This window comes from Spinacia oleracea, chromosome 3, assembly GCF_020520425.1.
Source record: "Spinacia oleracea cultivar Varoflay chromosome 3, BTI_SOV_V1, whole genome shotgun sequence".
Taxonomy (NCBI): Eukaryota; Viridiplantae; Streptophyta; class Magnoliopsida; order Caryophyllales; family Amaranthaceae; genus Spinacia; species Spinacia oleracea.
This window is the reverse complement of record NC_079489.1, coordinates 3495003-3512348: the sequence shown is the minus strand read 5'-3', so window position 1 is coordinate 3512348 and position 17346 is coordinate 3495003. Positions and strand designations below refer to the sequence as shown.

Here is a 17346-nt window from a genome sequence, read left to right as displayed (position 1 = left end):
AAATAGTAAGTTCCTACAGCTAATGCAGCAATCCGTGCTCCATTTCCCACTCGTAGGTCGACTTCACCCTTGCTTAACGTTCTACTTCTTCTTAGTCCCTGTGGATTGGAACATAAGTGTGAGCCACAACCAGTATCTAATACCCAAGAAGTTGAATTAGCAAGTATACAGTCTATAACGAAAATACCTGAAGATGGAACGACTGTTCCGTTCTTCTGATCTTCCTTTAGCTTTGGACATTCTCTTTTGTAATGGCCTATTCCATCACAATAAAGACAGCTTGATGTGGACTTGTCCTGCTTTGATTTAGCATTGCCCTTGGACTTTCCACCTTTCTTGAATGGTCTCTTTCTAGCCTTGAGTAAATCTTTGGCTTCACAGTCCAGTACTATTTCAGCCTTTCTGACAAGGTGAATAAATTCTGCAACTGTTTCTTCTCTTGGTTCACTTAGGTATTGTTGCTTGAAGCGACCAAACCCACTGTGTAGTGAATTGAGCAAGACAGAGACTGCCATCCTTTCGCTTATTGGTGTTCCTAGTAGACTTAGGCGATCAAAATATGAACACATAAGATCCACATGGAACCTCAGTGGGACGCCTACCCTCTGTTTAGTGCGAAGGAGCTGAACATGTGTTTCTTGGACCTCCATCCTATAACACCTGTTGGGAGAACTAACCTTTAGCCCAGACATTGATTCAATCAACTCATGGACGTTCAGGTCCCTGTCCTCCGTACTTCCACGACAGATATCCCTCAGATTCTTGATGAGCGTAAAAGGTTCATAAGCTACAAACCTTCTAGCCCAATCATCAGGGATATTGTTCAGCATGAGACTCATAACCTTTTTGAGATCCGCATCCCAGGCGTAAAATCTCTCAGGGGTCATGTCTCTGGCATAGTAGCTTGGCATGGGATGTGATAGTACATACTCAAGTCCATTGAGTTTGACTATTTCAACTAGCTTAGCTTCCCATTCAAGAAAATTTGTCAGGTTCAGCTTGACCATAAGCTCAGAACCCATGATGATGTTTTGATTGTTGTTTGCCATATTAAAACTACAATTGAAAAGAATAAACAAATAAATAACCATTCACAGTTTCTCTTAATAAACTTAAATTCTAGCATACATGCATAATTCAATGTTTATTAAGCATTTTATTCAAGTTATGTGTTCCGGCAGGTGTGAATAAAATGATTCCAAGATCCTAAAATCATTGAAGAACTAAGCACAGTTTGTCGACTTAATCCTAGAACATCTTAGGTAAGCAAAAGCCTTTTGCTAATAGTCTAGAAACTATTCTTGGTTGATAGGTACGTCTAAGTACTTATTAGGTAAACCTATCGAATTTGCCACGACATAAAAGGACTCCTTACTTATATCGTTGAGTTTCACCAAAACTAACATGTACTCACAATTATTTGTGTACCTTGCCCCTTTAGGACCAATAAGTAACACCTCGCTGAGCGAAAACTATTACTAGATTGATGTAAAGGATATCCAAGCAAGTGTATATTTTGGCATGGCACCTTTTAACTCAATTTTTAAGTTTGGAACTTAAGGCTCTTACTATGTTGGTTAGATTTTAAGTGAACTAAAATCCTTAATCATGCAACATAATCAAGCTTTTGATCTCATGCATTTTAAGACATATTTAAAGCAATAAATAACTTAAAACATGCATAAGATATTTGTGATCTAGTATGGCCCGACTTCATCTTGAAGCTTTGACTTCAAAGTCCGTCTTGAAAATCTCCGTGGGAGGCACCATTTTCTTCAAATAGGATAAGTTATAACTAATTACAACTATTTGATGGTACGCAGACCATATTTGAATTGAAAAACAACTTTGGTACTTTAGACCAATTACATTCAAATTAATGGTACGCAGACCATATTTTCTATCCTATTTGGGCCATACTAGTCACTTCATAACCTGCAAAACAGTACATATACAATATATACCATTCACCCATTCATTATCATGAATGGCCCACATAGCTGGTTAGTTAAACACATTATGCATCACGTAAACATTTGCAGCAATTAATCAAGGGCACCAATAATCTACCAATTATTCAGTCCTTATTAATTCTAATCGAGTTGTTTTAACCTTAAGGATTTGTAGACCTAATCAAGAGTTTATGACTAAAAAGTGCTCCCACTCAAACCAATAAATTCATATGCTTTACTAATTTTAAACATAAAATTGTATTTCTAGTCTAACCGGAAACATACAAATTTAATTAAAATTTAAAGCTCATATAAATTTATAATTGAATCCAAAATTTAATTTAATTTCAGTCGCATTTAAATTAATTCATGATTTTAATTTTAGTAAAATAATTAGAATAAATTCCATTTATTATAATTATAATATTCAAAATTAAAATCCAAGAAATTAATTCAAATTATTAATTTTAAAATTAATTAAAATTACGTGAACTGAAATTTTCAAATTAAACATTCAAAACGATCTAATCGAAACGCAAACACCCTACGCGTTGCACGCCCATGGGCTGTACGCACACAGCCATTGCTGGCCATGTGCGCGCAGCCCATGCGCTCGTTGCATAGCTGCTGCTGTCCCATACGCAAGCCTCCGCACAGCGCCCCATCGCACGCGAGCTATCGCTCGCAGTGCGCGCGCGAGATCGCTCGCTGGGCGCGCTGGTTCGCTCGCTGGCGCGCGAGATCGCTCGCTGGCGCGCGAGATCGCTCGCTGGTGCGCGCGAGCCATCGCTCGCTGGCGCGCGAGATCGCTCGCTGGTGCGCGCGAGCCATCGCTCGCTGGTGCGCGACATCGCTCGCTGGGCGGGCGACGTCGCGCGCTGTGCGCGCGAGTGATGCTGTGCGCAGCGCTCGTGGCACGCGAGCTTGCGCTCGCTGCGCACGAGGCTGCGCGCTGTTGTGCGAGGCAGCGCGCGCTGTGGCGCAGCTCGCTTGCTGCCCACACGCGACTGCCTTGGCTCGCCCCTCGCCCATGCCCATACGTTCATTGCTCGTGGCACACGACACAAGGCAGGGCTGCTGCCTTGCGCTCGTGCACTACGCCCTTGCTCATTGATTCGTGCCGCACGGGCGACGAGCTCCCTTGCTCGTCGTCGCATGCCCGCATTATACAACACCCCTTAAGGGTAACACGAAGCGTCCATTGCTTCGTGCGTGCAAGTTATTTGAACGAATCGCAAGAAAATTTAAAATTTATATTTAAAATTAATGACAAATTAATAAATATTATTAATTTCATAATTTTAGGGCGAAAAAATCGAAAATTTATTATCCAATTGATTTCCGATTGTTATGGATTCAAGTCTAGGTCATAAAAATTTAAAATTTATCGTAAATTTACAATTTTTATGGTGGTTTTTAATCATAGGTTTCTAATTAAATTACAATTAATTATGAAAATCAAATTAATTCTAAATTATTCTAATTTTCAACAAATTAATCATAATTACAAATTAGATTGCATAATTAACAAGACTAGGCATTCAAACTTGTTAAACATATGCATTAGGTCAATCAAAAATTCAAGATTTATCAACAGGAATCGCAAATATTTAATTTAACATCTTAAATTTACGAAATTTTGCATCCGAAAAACTAATACCTTCGAAAAGTCATAGTTAGGCTTCGAATTTGAGAATTCTGGGTTCGGCAGAAAAATACTATTTTTGTCAAAATTTTAGAATGCCTTTTACATACGGAATTGACACAAAAATCACTCAATTCGGATGAGTAATGAAGAAACTGCCGAAAAACTGCGTACATATATTTAAATAAACGCAATTTGCAATTAATTAACAATTACGAAAATTAATCACCCCTTTTAATTCTTGCAAATTTGTAATATTTAACCATGTTCATGCAATTTAGATTATGAAAATAATAAGGGGCTCTGATACCACTGTTAGGTTATGATACATATGACATTTACATAGATCATGCGGAAACAACCATTAACCCAGGAAACATATTATTTACACATAATCATATAGCATAATTAGATGCATACTCTTTGTTGCGTGCCTTCCCTAGCTGCGCCCGAACCGAACAAGAACAAGTCTTTTAGGACTCCAAGTGTCGTCCCTCCGTAGAAAGTCCACAGCACGTCCGGATCCGCCTTAAGATTGACCAACTAGAATCGCCCTTAAGGTACTCAGAAAATTCGGCACTTTTGGGGCAAGATGGGTGTTTGAATTTTCTCTCAAAAACCTCACTTTTGAATACTTTGAAACTTATGTATAAATTATGACCCCTAGGCCTTTATTTATAGAGTTATGGAAAAGGAATCGTAATCCTAGTAGGATGCGAATTAATTGGAATCAGAATTCTACATGAATTCTACTTAATCAATTTATCCAATAGGAATAGACATTTAATCATACACTGACTCTTGCAGATTCAGGAATCTCGCATGAGCTCAAACTCACACACACACGGCAGCCACAAGGGCTGCCCACGCATGCGAGCAGCAGCCCACGCAGCGCGGCCCACGCATGCGCGGCCTTGTGCGCGCTGGGCTGTGGCGTGCGTGCTTGCTGGGCGATGGCCTGGCTTCGTGCTGGGCCTTCGTCCGGCAGGCCTCGTCCGATGCTAATTCGTACGATACGCTTCCGATTAAATTTCCATTTCCGGAATCTATTTCCGATACGAACAATATTTAATATTTCCGATTCCGGAATTAATTTCCGTTTCGAACAAATATTTAATATTTCCGTTTTCGGAATTATTTTCCGATTCCGGCAATATTTCCGATTCTGACAATATTTCCGTTTCCGGCAATATTTCCGATTCTGGTAATATTTCCATTTCCAATAATATTTTCCGATACGTACCATGTTTCCGTTTCCGGTAACATCTACGACTTGGATAATATTCATATTTCCGATACGATCCATATTTCCGTTTCCGGCAATATCATCGTTTCCGGAGTATTCATTTCTTGCCTGTGACGATCTTAGCTCCCACTGAAACCAAGATCCGTCGGTTCCGAATATTCATAGATGGAGTATTTAATGCCATTAAATACTTGATCCGTTTACGTACTATTTGTGTGACCCTACGGGTTCAGTCAAGAGTAAGCTGTGGATTAATATCATTAATTCCACTTGAACTGAAGCGGCCTCTAGCTAGGCATTCAGCTCACTTGATCTCACTGAATTATTAACTTGTTAATTAATACTGAACCGCTTTTATTAGACTTAACATAGAATGCATACTTGGACCAAGGGCATTATTTCCTTCAAGTGTGTGGGCAAGGTTGCATATAAGTTACAGCTTCCTGTTTCAGCTAAAATTCATAATGTTTTTCATGTTTCACAACTGAAAGTGTTTCATGGTTCCTTGCCTATTGCAACACACATTCCTATTTGGTTGCAAGGCAAAGATTCTTCTGTGGACCTCATTCCTGCTGCTATTTTGGATCAAAGGGTGGTGCAGTCCAACAATCAGGCTAAAGTACAGTTTTTAGTCCAATGGGAGGACACTCTTCCTCATGATGCTACTTGGATGGATGCTTCCATTTTTGAATCTAAGTATCCACAATTTACTATCCTTCAAACTTGAGGACAAGTTTGCTTAAGGGGGATGGAATGTTAAGGGAAGAATTACAAATAAGTCAAGATCATAGTCAACGCATTGACTTTGCAAAACTAATATTGACTTTCTGTTATTTGGTGTAACTGAATTCTGTTATTCAGTTGTTACTAGAGTTAGTTGTAATCACAAGTTAACTAGCTGGAATTGTAATATATACTCAAATGCTGTAAGCTGAGATTCATTCATGAAATATATTACAAACTCCTCTCTAAATTCTCCCTTCTTAATTCTCTCTTTCTATTCCGTCTGTTTCTATTTCTGTTCTTATTCTTCTTCTTCTTCTTCTTTCTTATGCTGCAAGCTATCTCCTTCTTTATTTTGTGGTTCTATCACAAAGCTGATAACAGGATTAAGAATCCTGTAACAGTGTCAAATCACATGGCATGTCACGATCTGTTAATCAAGTTTCAAACTGTATGATAAGAGACTAGCCGAAATTGTTTGGTTACCCCACATGAAACAATTCCAAAAGACATGTCAAGGTCGTCACATATCTCCAAAATAGTTGACAAATTATTGAGCATGGTCTGACAGTTAATTAAGGGTCAGACGGTCTGATAAGATACTATCCAAAATTGTTTGGTTACCCACATTAAGCAATTCCAAAAGACATGGCACGACCGTCACATATATCTTAACTAGTTGTCAAATTATTAAGCATGGTCTGGCAGTTAATTAAGTATCAGACGGTCTGATAAGAGACTAGCTTAAATTATTTGTTTAATTTAAACAATTTCAAAAATTCTACTTAGGCTAAAGGTAATCCATTCCCCTAATTTTGGAAAACTAGAACTTTCTACGAAGTTATACTTCAATATTCATATTCATGTCAATCAATTAATTCTTCAACTTTTTAATTCTTAAGAAGTTCTACGTCACGTGTATTTGAATGACAGCCAAACAACCACTTAACTAATATCGTTAATAGAATTTTCAAAACTCTAGAACTCATTCAAGATTTGGAATACTAGAAGAATGCAATTCTATTCTATTGAACTTCATTATGTGGAATACAAAGAGAATCAAACCTTTGTTTTCCTTTTTGGTGTTGTACTATATGTTAAACTCTTTGGTTCTTTAATTTAGTGTTCGCCCATCCGTTTACCAAAAAAAAAAAAGAGAATCAAAATTGAACATTTTTGGGGAAATTTCCAACTTTCATAAAACCAATTTCTCTGTAATTTCGAGATCCAATATTCTCCATTTCTCTTTAAATTACCTTACATTACTCCAAACCCCAAATTGCCTAAACATAATCTAATCCTTCTTTCTCTCCCCACCATGGCAACACCTCCCACCACCACCACCACCACAACCACCCCAATATTCATCTCAACCACCACCCTCCGCTCAATCCTCTCCCACAAAACTCTAATCACCCACCTTCAAACCACCCTCCCAAATGCCACACTTTCTCTCTCCACCCCACCTCGCCACTCTCTCTCCACCTCCCAAAATTCCACCCTCCTCCTCATGCCATCCTTCTCAACCTCCCCTTCTCTCCCCTACATTGGGGTCAAACTCGTAACTTCCCACCCTCAAAACTCCTCCCTAAACTTACCCGGAATTCACGCTTGCTACACCCTTTTCAACTCCCTCACAGGCCAAACCCTAGCTTTATTTGATGCAACTGAATTAACCCTTTTCAGAACTTCCTCAATTTCAGCTTTAGCATCTTCATATCTCTCCAAAAACAATCCCCATGTTCTTGTAATGGTGGGTTCTGGTAATTTATCACCTCATTTAATCAAAGCCCATTTGAGTGTTAGGCCCACCATCAAAAGAGTGATCATATGGAACAGAACCACCGAGAAGGCGGCGGCGTTGGCGGCGAGGTTGACGGCGGAGGAAGGGTTTAAAACGGTGAGTTTTGAGAGTAATGGGTGTTTGGAAACGGTGGTTGGGTTAGGTGATATTGTGTGTTGCGCCACCAATTCAGAGACGGAATTGGTTAAAGGAGTGGATTTAAAGGAAGGAGCTCATCTTGATCTAATTGGGTCATTTAAACCAAGTATGAAAGAGTGTGATGACGTGGCGATAAAGAGGGGGAAAGTGTTTGTTGATAATGAGGTGGCATTGGAGGAAGCTGGGGAACTGGTTGGTGCTTTTGATAGAGGGGTGATCTCTAAGGGTGATATTTGTGGTACTTTGGTGGAGTTGATTGAAGGTAAAAAAATTGGGAGGAAAAATGATGAGGAAATTACTGTGTTTAAGTCTGTTGGTTCAGGGGTTGTTGATCTTCTTACTGCTCAGTTGGTTTATGAAACTGTTATTACAGATCTAACTGAGCAGAACTAACTGGTTCTGATCAAACAGATCAGAATAATACACCCAGCTTATGCTGTTACTATGAAACTAGCAGAATAAATGTATCATGTTACATGAATGATGTATTAACATACAAGCTTATAAAAGATTTCATGGTAGTGTTTTTTCAAATAATGTTTATCAAGCATTCAATCCTAGCTCGATTACAGGTCAGGCGAAATCATGGTGTACTGTCTGTATGTATCTAGACCCGACAAAACTGAGCCGGACCCAAAAAACCGACCCGATTGATCCGATATGTAACCCGAAACCGAAAGCTCGAAACGACAACCCGAAATTAACATGTAAACCAAATAGACCCGAAACCGAAACCAACCCGAAAATGATTTGACCTGAAATAACCCGAAACCGATCAGAAAGTGATTTGACCTGAAATGACCCGATACCCGAACAACACGAAACCAAAGTACCCAAACCGATCTACAGCAGTGTAAGTGTATCATGTATGAATGAATGTATGAGTTATCAACATTAAAGCTTGTAAATAGTGATGGAGGACAGCAATAAAAGATTTCATGGTAGTTTTTTTCAAATAATTCAATGTTTATCAAGCAGTTCAACCCCAGCTCGATTACAGGTCAGGCAAAATATGGTGTACTGCATCCCATACAGCCATACTTGATGATAAATAATTACTGATAGAACTCCTAAAAACTGATTATACATGAATTTAGGACATCTAACACTCTTTCAGAGCTTAACTTCAAACTTTACAAGTAGATTACGACTCTGCAGCTTCCTTAATCCCTTGTTTATAAGTAAACCCACTGCTGCTGTGCTGCAGTTAGCCACAGATTTCCTCTGGAAAATGCACAACTTCAGAGTTGCAGGTGTTAATCACCAAATGCCCTCTTGATTAGTTGTAGAAGATAGGAAAAAGTAGGTTGCTTTCTACAGGAAATATGTCAGAGAACTCCTCTCTGGAGTCTGCATACTACTAAGATACTCCCTCGATCCCAAATTCATCTATCGCCTTCAGTTCCTTTTTCTAACTCCATCCCTTAAATCTCTGTTTCATTTGACCAGTTTCTCTTCCCTTTTTTCTTCAATTTGTTTTACTTTTACACATTTAACTAATATTCTTAACCTCCATGACAATCCCAAGTGTGAAAATGAATGTAGAATCGAGGGAGAAATGATTACCGTATCTTCTGTGAAGTCCAGAGAAACATACATGATGTCTGGTGAAAAAGGATGAGCTAGAAGACCGGCATGGGAATGTCTACAACATCTTCAACTGTGGCAGTTTAATTCAGCCTGAGATGCAGTCCTCTCAACTTCCATCCACCATTCATCATCATCTTCAGCAGCATTATCCTGCAAAGTAATAGATGAGGAAAAAGTTTTAACTAATTGCAGAGAGGAAGATTGCAGAAAGCAACTAAATGGCACAAGGACACAAATAAACTAACCATGGCACTGAGTAATAAATTTCCAACATTTTCAATATTGTCAGCAGCTTTCACTGCTTCAAACCACCAACTATCATCACTGTCTTCATCTATCATGCTTTCTTGACCATTTTGGACCATAAATTCCGGGTCATTATCAGCTAGCTCAAACTTATTTTCAGCTAGGGCATCATCAAGAACTCCTGTGTGCCTCTCACTGGGTATTTCAGGGATCAGATCATTCGGAATGGGACGAGAGGGAGACCGATAGCCTGGTCCAAGCATAAATTTAGCAAGAATTTGCTGCAGGCTGAAAAAAAAGTTCTCAAATGAATGGTGCTAACCTTGGCAGTCAGGATCATAACATTTCTGATAGTAAAGTGCCCACTGTAGGTCTACCACATACATAACTAGAGAGAGAAAAAAAGTTAGTACATTGTGTGGAACTACCGAACTAGAATAACTTTGGGTGTTGTAAAGAGAAATATGTCAATGCAACAAACCATGATTGCTTTTGTGTTCTCGACCAATTCGTTCACAGTATCTGCTCTTTGACATACTGTAGACTAGCAGCCTGTACTCAGAGAACCAATACCAGCTTCGGATCTTTCCTGAAATTTTGAGGAAGTCATCATAGTCAACACTAATTTTTGAGGAATGGATGAAGGGAACCATAGAATTCTATGTCACTGTTACAATGAATATAAGCTCAAAGTTTTGGAACTGACAGTTGTTATCATGAATGATCCAGACACCAAAATAAGATGCTCCAAGCCACATGCATCTAAGCTACAAAAAAATAAATTGTTTCCTCTAGTTGTCTTTTCACTTGTAATATAAAATTAAGCTCATTAAGAGTGAAATTTTTGGAAGATACTCGTAGAATTCTAGCAGTTCACCAGCAAACTTATGGAGATTCGGACTCCTAGATTTATGCAATCCTGCTGGAATTTAACTAATTTCTGAGAAGAAAAAACTAAATGTTGAAGAAACCTAGTAGTTAAGAGTTACAACCACGGAAGTGTTTGTGGCTAAAAATTGTGAACTGTATCATTCTGTTGGTTGAAAGTTCGAACAAAGGACTTAATCTAGTTGAACAAATTTAATTCGAAGCATTATGGATTGCATAAACACAATAGTAAAATCACAAGGTCTTTCAGGTGCTGATTAAATGCAGTAAACCTGACAAGAAACTAATTTAAGGATCTGAGACTGCACTTCTATTTAATTTAACTTACCAGTCACTGCTCCAAAAGAAGCAACAGATTCTATGAATGCATCCAGGGAAGGAAATGGAGATGCTCCCGTTAGATAAGATCTTGAGACATCACTTCCGCAAATATTAGCTGGGAATTCTTGGAGAACACTAGCAGGTCTTCTACAAGTAAATTTAACCTGCATTTGTCGAGCAAATATACCATTTAACAATCAGAGAAGATAACAATTTTTTGAAGTATAAGAAAAAGGAGAAAATCTTTGAGACAGAATCAGTATGTAAACTAAACGAAAATAGAGCATGAAAACTAAGCTGAAAATTACTTCGGTATCAAACTGCAGAGTTTTGACACAGTCCAAATCCATTTTGCAGACTAAAAGCTTTTCACAGTCGTCATCCATATTGCAGATCAAGGATGCCATGAAAACATCTTCTTCACACTGTAAACCATAGATGTCATGTTAATGTAAACAAGTTCCTTAAAGCTAAGTTAAACGTAGTAGCTGGGAAGATGAGCAACATGTATCAATTTTTCTAGATTTTCAATAAAGGTAAATGGCAGTTATAGTCTTATAGAACAGTAATTGTTTAAGCTACACAACTAATTTCAAATGAAAAAAAGGCACAGAGAAGTCCTGTACCATATCCCTACACTTGAACCGCCCAGTAGGCCGAAGCACCGAGGTCTTCCCAGCTTTTGATGATAGAGCTAAGCGGAAGCAACGATTTCTTGTATATACAGCATTATCCACAAATAGTTGCATAGAAGGTCCTGCAGAGCTAGAATCTTTGGAAATAAAGAGTTGCTGGAATCTTGCATCCTTCTCCCTTGCGCTATAAATTCGTGAGAACAACTGATATTGGCAGAAAAAAGCTGCAGATGTTTAGACAGGCGTACGCAAGACAAGAGATGACACGGTGGAGTTCAGATATTACAATTGCATGAAAGTTAAGTTCCACACAATCAGATCTTAATATAGTCAAGATATAACAATTAGAGATGGCAAACTATGTTCAACCATTCTTATGATAATATTTCCATTGCTTCCATGTGTATTTTCCCTCTTTCTATTCTATGTTTAACAGGAATAATTAGCGAAGCTTCATCGAGCACCAAACAGAATTGATTGCAGGCATACCTCAGAAACAAAAGCACCAGCATGGGAATTGTCCTTGAAAGCCACCTTTGGAATACGTAGTACCAAATGGCGAGAGAACTTTGCTGCCACATGCAACCAATTAACATAAATCTTAGACTTTAAACCCAGTTTTGTGAAACAAATAATGAATCAGACTGCACGAACTAATGAGTTATCAGATTGAACAGAACACAATCTGCGGTTTTGAAAGAAATTTGAAAATGGGGAAATTTGCCAACTATATTGGATGTACAAACTCTCAACAGCAAGTAATCGGAAAATACAAAAATGAACAAAGGCCAAAGAAGAAACTTTTGAAAACTCAGTTGTGAACCTCAAGTCCATGTACACAAATCTCTAAATCACTCACCTAGGTCACATCCCTACCTTCAGTGGAGGAATCGAGTTCTACAACCCAATCTTCTTCCCCTTGTATTTGATATTTCTCATATAATGCCTCAAACATGACCAGCAATAGAAGATCAACCATTTGATTACCATCTTTATCAATATTCTCCAATCTATTGAACTCCAGATCAAAGTAGAGATGACAAGGGAAACCCTGCAAGTATAGCATAACCCAACAAAGAGATTAGATTGTCTCATTTGAAAAAGAAGTAACAAATTTGAGAAAGAATGCCAGACAAGTGGACAACGCAGTTATGTATTCCTTTTATCCTCCACCCTCTATGGAGAGTTATCACTTTGTTCCAAAATCCAATTATAAAGGACTTAGCCTGGATATAAAATATAGCCTTTCTAATAGTTGTGTACTTCCCACACTCTCTCCCTCATTCGTTCTGAAAGGGGATATCGTGGAAATCCATATATGATATTATGTTAGAAAATGTGATAACTTCTCCTGTCTAGGACACCCCAAAATAGTATGTGAGTTTATTCAAGAGCAAAGGAGAACTTCAGGTTTGTCTTTGAGGAATATCTGTTTCTTCTTTCTAATGCCTCACAAAAATTTATGAGATATAATTTTAAAACAAGAAGGTCAATCGTTCTTACAATTATTGCAGGGAATCACAGAAGGGCAAGGGTATGTAACTGAGCATTTGACGACTTGTAACTCCTCCATTTTATTGCTTTTACACCTTTAAGAGAATACATGAATCATGCATGTGTGTTTAGTTGCCAAATCAAGCAAACTACACAATGCTCTTTTCAGTTTGTTGAACAAGCTTTAATAATACACTAATTCTAGTTTCTTGTTTCAATCTCTCCACTTCCATCCGCAAGTCATTTCAACTTTTGAAATAAAAAATCAAGATTTGATAAACTGAAGATGTCCTACGTATATGCGCTCTTTAAAATGAGTCAGGACTTAGGAAAGAAAAAGGTGATGTCATGTTGTCAAAATTTCTGGATTATCAAGCAGCTCAATTCATACAAATGCAAAGTTGAGGGGAAAACATTGACAGGTCAGCTGCAAAAAAATATTTATTGTGTTAGAGAAATTTATCGACTATCATTAAACACAAGGGTCGCTTGCTGTTGGCATACTAGTGCAAACTATACTTGGATGAGCATCATCAGCGTAATGGGCAAATGAATTGCAAGCAGTGAAAGTTTTGCTATAAACCCAACTAAAATGAAATATTGATCAATTAAGAAAACATCATGCCAGAAACGATACATTTTTAGGTTTTGGCTCTTGAACTGGATATTCATCAACAGATGCTTACCTCTTGAATCACCTCATAATGATGACGTGACTTCGAATCCATATTCTTGTACCTAGACATTGTTGTAAGATCAACTTTTAGTCAACAAGAAACACAAGCAGCAAAAAAGTCAAACACAAAACTAAAATGCTGAAGAAATTTTGTAATAATAGTAACCTTCTCCAGAACTCTTGATAGGTTGAAACAAGAAATCTTCTTTGACCACTGAAGTGGTCTTGGTAACTGAATATGCGAACATTGTCTTGTTCTTTTGCAAATTTCATAGCATCATCCTGTTTTGGAAATGTAGCCCATATTTGCTTCCTGGTAAAACATTTAAACCATTGGCAAGAAAGACAAGACAGCTTATAATGTATAAATGGAAACAAGCAACCACTTAAAAAGGGATTATTGCCTGGCTCAAATGAATGTAAAGCAGAGCAAAAAAAATCATCACATATACCTTAAGTTGGATTTACGTCTTCCAGCAATATCAAGGTGTATTTCACGCAATACCCGCAGTAAACTTGATGGCCTCTTTGGAGGCACTCCGTGTGGTGATCCATAGAACACACCAGGAGAAATTTGCCTACCAGCAATGAGCTTGTTTGTTTTATTTGTCACTGAATCAAGCTGGAAAAACACAAGTGCAGGAAGCTAATCATAATCTACAGTTAAACAAAAAAAATAAACAAAATGCATTTGAAAATGTGGAAAGGAAGAAGAAGAAAAGCATGCAAATACTTTTTTTTCTTTTCCAATAATCCAAAACATAGGAAACAATAACATAGAGATAACAGACACAGAATACTTAATAAGATGTCTGGGTGAATATGAACATGAATTTTCATAATTCCATATTCTGCAATGTGGATAATAAACCCACCAAAACAATGATTTGATTAAGGCACATGACATACACTTTCTGATCTTCTGCATGCATTCGGGGTAATTTTATCGCCTTGTCCTGCTGAACTTGGTGAGTTGTTATCCTTAACACTTGAATTATCTTTCTTCAGTCTACTCACACTTGTTTTTCTCTCTCTAATTGCAGATTCTGTAAACAAAATTTTAATTTCAGATGGAAGAAGCTCAAGCTCAAAATGCAGTCAGACAAACACGACCATGTAATTGTCAATATCATGTATACAGATGTTATGCTCTATATCAGAACAAAATGGCAAATGGGAATGTCTTGTTTCATGCTGAACTTCTTCAAATGACTGATCTACTTGCAGAAGGAACCAAAAGAGGCCACAATCAACAATAACTTTCCTTCCTAGCTGGATCAAGTTAATCAGATAAATCAACATGTGAGGATATAATAATGTAAAATTTAGTGTTCATATCGGTTGCTAGAAAGTTTTATATTGTTCCTTAATACAAAGGTCATTGGTCCTCAACCATTTGAAATCTCCTTCCTAAGTTGTCATGTTCCAAATTGAGTGGGGTATTGGGATACAATATAGAAATGTCAGAATATTGGTAACTAGGATTTTTTATTTTTTTTATTTGACAGCAGCAACTAGGAAAGTATATGTAGTACATTGTTTCCTTATTGTATAATATTTTGCACATTCTTCTTATTTACAAGTAAAAATTCTTAGGTGCACCCAAAGTAATTTTATGTCCATGGGTAGTCTCTTTTACATTTTTCCTAGTACTGATTCACAAGCAGAGGAAAGCAAAAAACTATTCCGCAATCTTGACCTTAGCACTTACTAATTTTGACAAAGAAATCCGAGATTTTCAACACCTTAAAACACCAAAAGCTTAAAGCTTATGCAATTCCATGCACTAAACTGGCCAAATCAACACAAGAACTTCCAGTGGCATAAAAAAAGACAAAGTTGTGTCTTAGCAAGAGCAAAATCATATTTAGGTTTACACCATATTACCCAATACCCTGGATGAATAATTAGGTAATTTACAATAACTAATACCTTAGATTACACTAACCCCACAACCAACTTTAAATTTTCAAATACCTAACCCTAACAACTGTAATCTCCCAACAATCTGAACCCTAAAAGAGCAATTAGCAGTAAGAATTAACTAATAATGTCATAATTTGGTGAAATTGAAGTCCAATTTCAGCTCAATGGCAATAATTTGCAGTCAAACAAATATCGATTTCATGATCTAGTAAAAATGAAGATCAAATTCAGCTTATTGATGACAGATTTGCAGACAAACAAAGTTCAATATGTTTAAAGAATGGATAACATTGCATAAATATTAATACCTTGCTAAATTATACGTAGAAAATTTTAAACTATGTTTCCTACCCAACAACCAAAAATAAAATTTCAATTACCTAACCCTAACAACAGTAATCTCCCAACAAAGCTGAACCCTAAAAGAGCAATTAGCAGTAATAATGAACTCATACTGCCATAATTTGATGAAATTAAAGCCCAATTTTAGCTCAATGGCGATAATTTGCAGTCAAACAAAGATCAATTTCATGATTTAGTATAAATGAAGATCAAATTCAGCCCTAACAACTGTAATCTCCCAACAAATCTGAACCCTAAAAGAGCAATTAGCAGTAATAATTAACCAATACTGCATAATATGGTGAAATTGAAGTCCAATTTCAGCTCAATGGAGATAATTTGCAGTCAAAAAGAGATCAATTTCATGATTAGTAAAACCGAAGATCAAATTCAGCTTATTGTGACAGTATTTGCAGACAAACAAAGTTCAATAAAGTTTAAATAATGGATAACATTGCATAAATATAAATCGGGTAGATATAAGAGAGAGGAGGGAAAATTACCAGGAGGATTGACGCCGCATTTGAAGCATTCAAACAAACGATCAACATCATCCATGGCGATTCTTCCCCGACAAGTTTCTCGCTACTCTTTTCAGTACCGCGGGATTTTGCCTCTCAGCGGAAAATCTTTCATTTTGAAAATCGAAATTCGGTGTTTTTATATAGTCTTCGCAAGTCACATAAAAGTAACGTTAAGTTATCGTACGAAAAACAACATAAAAGTAAACTTCTTTGAGAACAAAGGAAGAAAATGAAGGGAATATAAATGACAGCTTTTAATTTTCTCTTTTCTTTCAAATTTCTTTAATTTTGAGAGGAAAAGAAACTGATATTTTTACAAAGGATTTTTTCTCTCATTTTATTTTTTAGAAGGTCTTGCGCGCACAAGGTGTACAATAAATGTATTGTACACCAAGATAACTTTTAACCTTTTTTTGTAACTTTAACCTAATTTTGATTAACTTTTATATTAATAGAAAAAATTGATAGATAAATATTTTAGAGGGTAAAATGATTAATTTTATACATTATTAGTGATTTTGAAGAAATAACTTTTAATAAAATGAAAAAATTTATCTCTTAAAAATAGATAACTTTTACATATATAAGCTTAACTTTTAAGCATTTTGAGTTAACTTTTACTCCGGTGTACAATATTTATTGTACACCCATTGTAAATAAGAATTTGGGTTCCCTTTCTTTCCCATCAAATCCTATGAAATTTATCCAACCAAACATGGGAACATAATAAAATCATTTTCTTTCTTTTCTTTTCCTCCCAAATCCCCTCAACCAAACAACGACTAAGTTATATAGACTTTTGTGTTATGTAGTTTATCATATCGCTAAGATATATATAACATAACTCTACCGCATACGAGATTCTATCATCTAGAGAGAAAGCTAAATTAGTGATTCACAGAAGAGAAAGAGCTTCTAAATTGGCCAAATATTCGCTCATAGTTACTATGGATAATTAGTTTTTCATTGTCGTCTAGCGCCAAGTCACGGTTAAGGGTAATATGCGATGGCATTTCAATTAAATTAAAGGAGCATTACGTGGCAAACTAATTTATATACATGTTAAATTTATTTTGTTGAGTATAGGTAAAAACAATATATATAGAAATACGATAGGGGTAAATACGAAAACTAATCAATTGTATTTTCCTTTTGGAACACTTTTTTGTTAGATAGAAAAGCAATTTCTAATTGCA

General features: G+C 36.8%; 2 protein-coding genes across 5 annotated transcripts; one reads left to right on the top strand and one right to left on the bottom strand.

The window, feature by feature from the left end:
* Positions 1–5764: 5764 nt before the first annotated feature.
* On the bottom strand, positions 5765–16317 carry LOC110784096 (uncharacterized). 4 transcript variants are annotated; one of them, XR_008929724.1, is made up of 15 exons: positions 16130–16307; positions 14268–14404; positions 13811–13980; positions 13525–13671; positions 13369–13420; positions 12065–12239; positions 11678–11760; positions 11180–11392; positions 10862–10978; positions 10561–10717; positions 9826–9933; positions 9667–9732; positions 9344–9594; positions 9075–9248; positions 5765–5961 (listed from the first exon to the last, which is right to left on the bottom strand). XR_008929724.1 is itself a non-coding variant. In XM_021988500.2 (14 exons), the coding sequence occupies exons 1-14, from the start codon at positions 16182–16184 to the stop codon at positions 9165–9167; spliced, it is 1815 nt and encodes a 604-aa protein (XP_021844192.1). In that variant the 5' UTR covers positions 16185–16317; the 3' UTR covers positions 8443–9164. The 4 variants fall into 4 exon arrangements, 2 of the variants coding, with proteins under 2 accessions (XP_021844192.1, XP_056694333.1); XR_008929723.1 differs by lacking the exon at positions 5765–5961 and adding an exon at positions 8132–8263; XM_021988500.2 differs by lacking the exon at positions 5765–5961 and having other exon boundaries at positions 8443–9248; positions 16130–16317.
* On the top strand, positions 6702–8045 carry LOC110784097 (protein SAR DEFICIENT 4). The gene has a single exon (XM_021988501.2). It carries the CDS (start codon positions 6885–6887, stop codon positions 7899–7901), a length of 1017 nt encoding a protein of 338 aa, XP_021844193.1. The 5' UTR covers positions 6702–6884; the 3' UTR covers positions 7902–8045.
* Positions 16318–17346: the final 1029 nt, after the last annotated feature.

Bases quoted from the DNA above. Each gene is read 5' to 3' on its own strand.
- LOC110784096 (XM_021988500.2), bottom strand. From the start codon at position 16,184: ATGGATGATGTTGATCGTTTGTTTGAATGCTTCAAATGCGGCGTCAAT. The intron at 9,934-10,560 runs GTAAGTTAAATT...TCAAAATTTCAG, and splicing joins TTCTTTTGGAGCAGTGACTG to GAAAGATCCGAAGCTGGTAT. The intron at 9,249-9,343 runs GTTAGTTTATTT...ATTACTTTGCAG, and splicing joins ATTTATTACTCAGTGCCATG to GATAATGCTGCTGAAGATGA.
- LOC110784097 (XM_021988501.2), top strand. From the start codon at position 6,885: ATGGCAACACCTCCCACCACCACCACCACCACAACCACCCCAATATTC.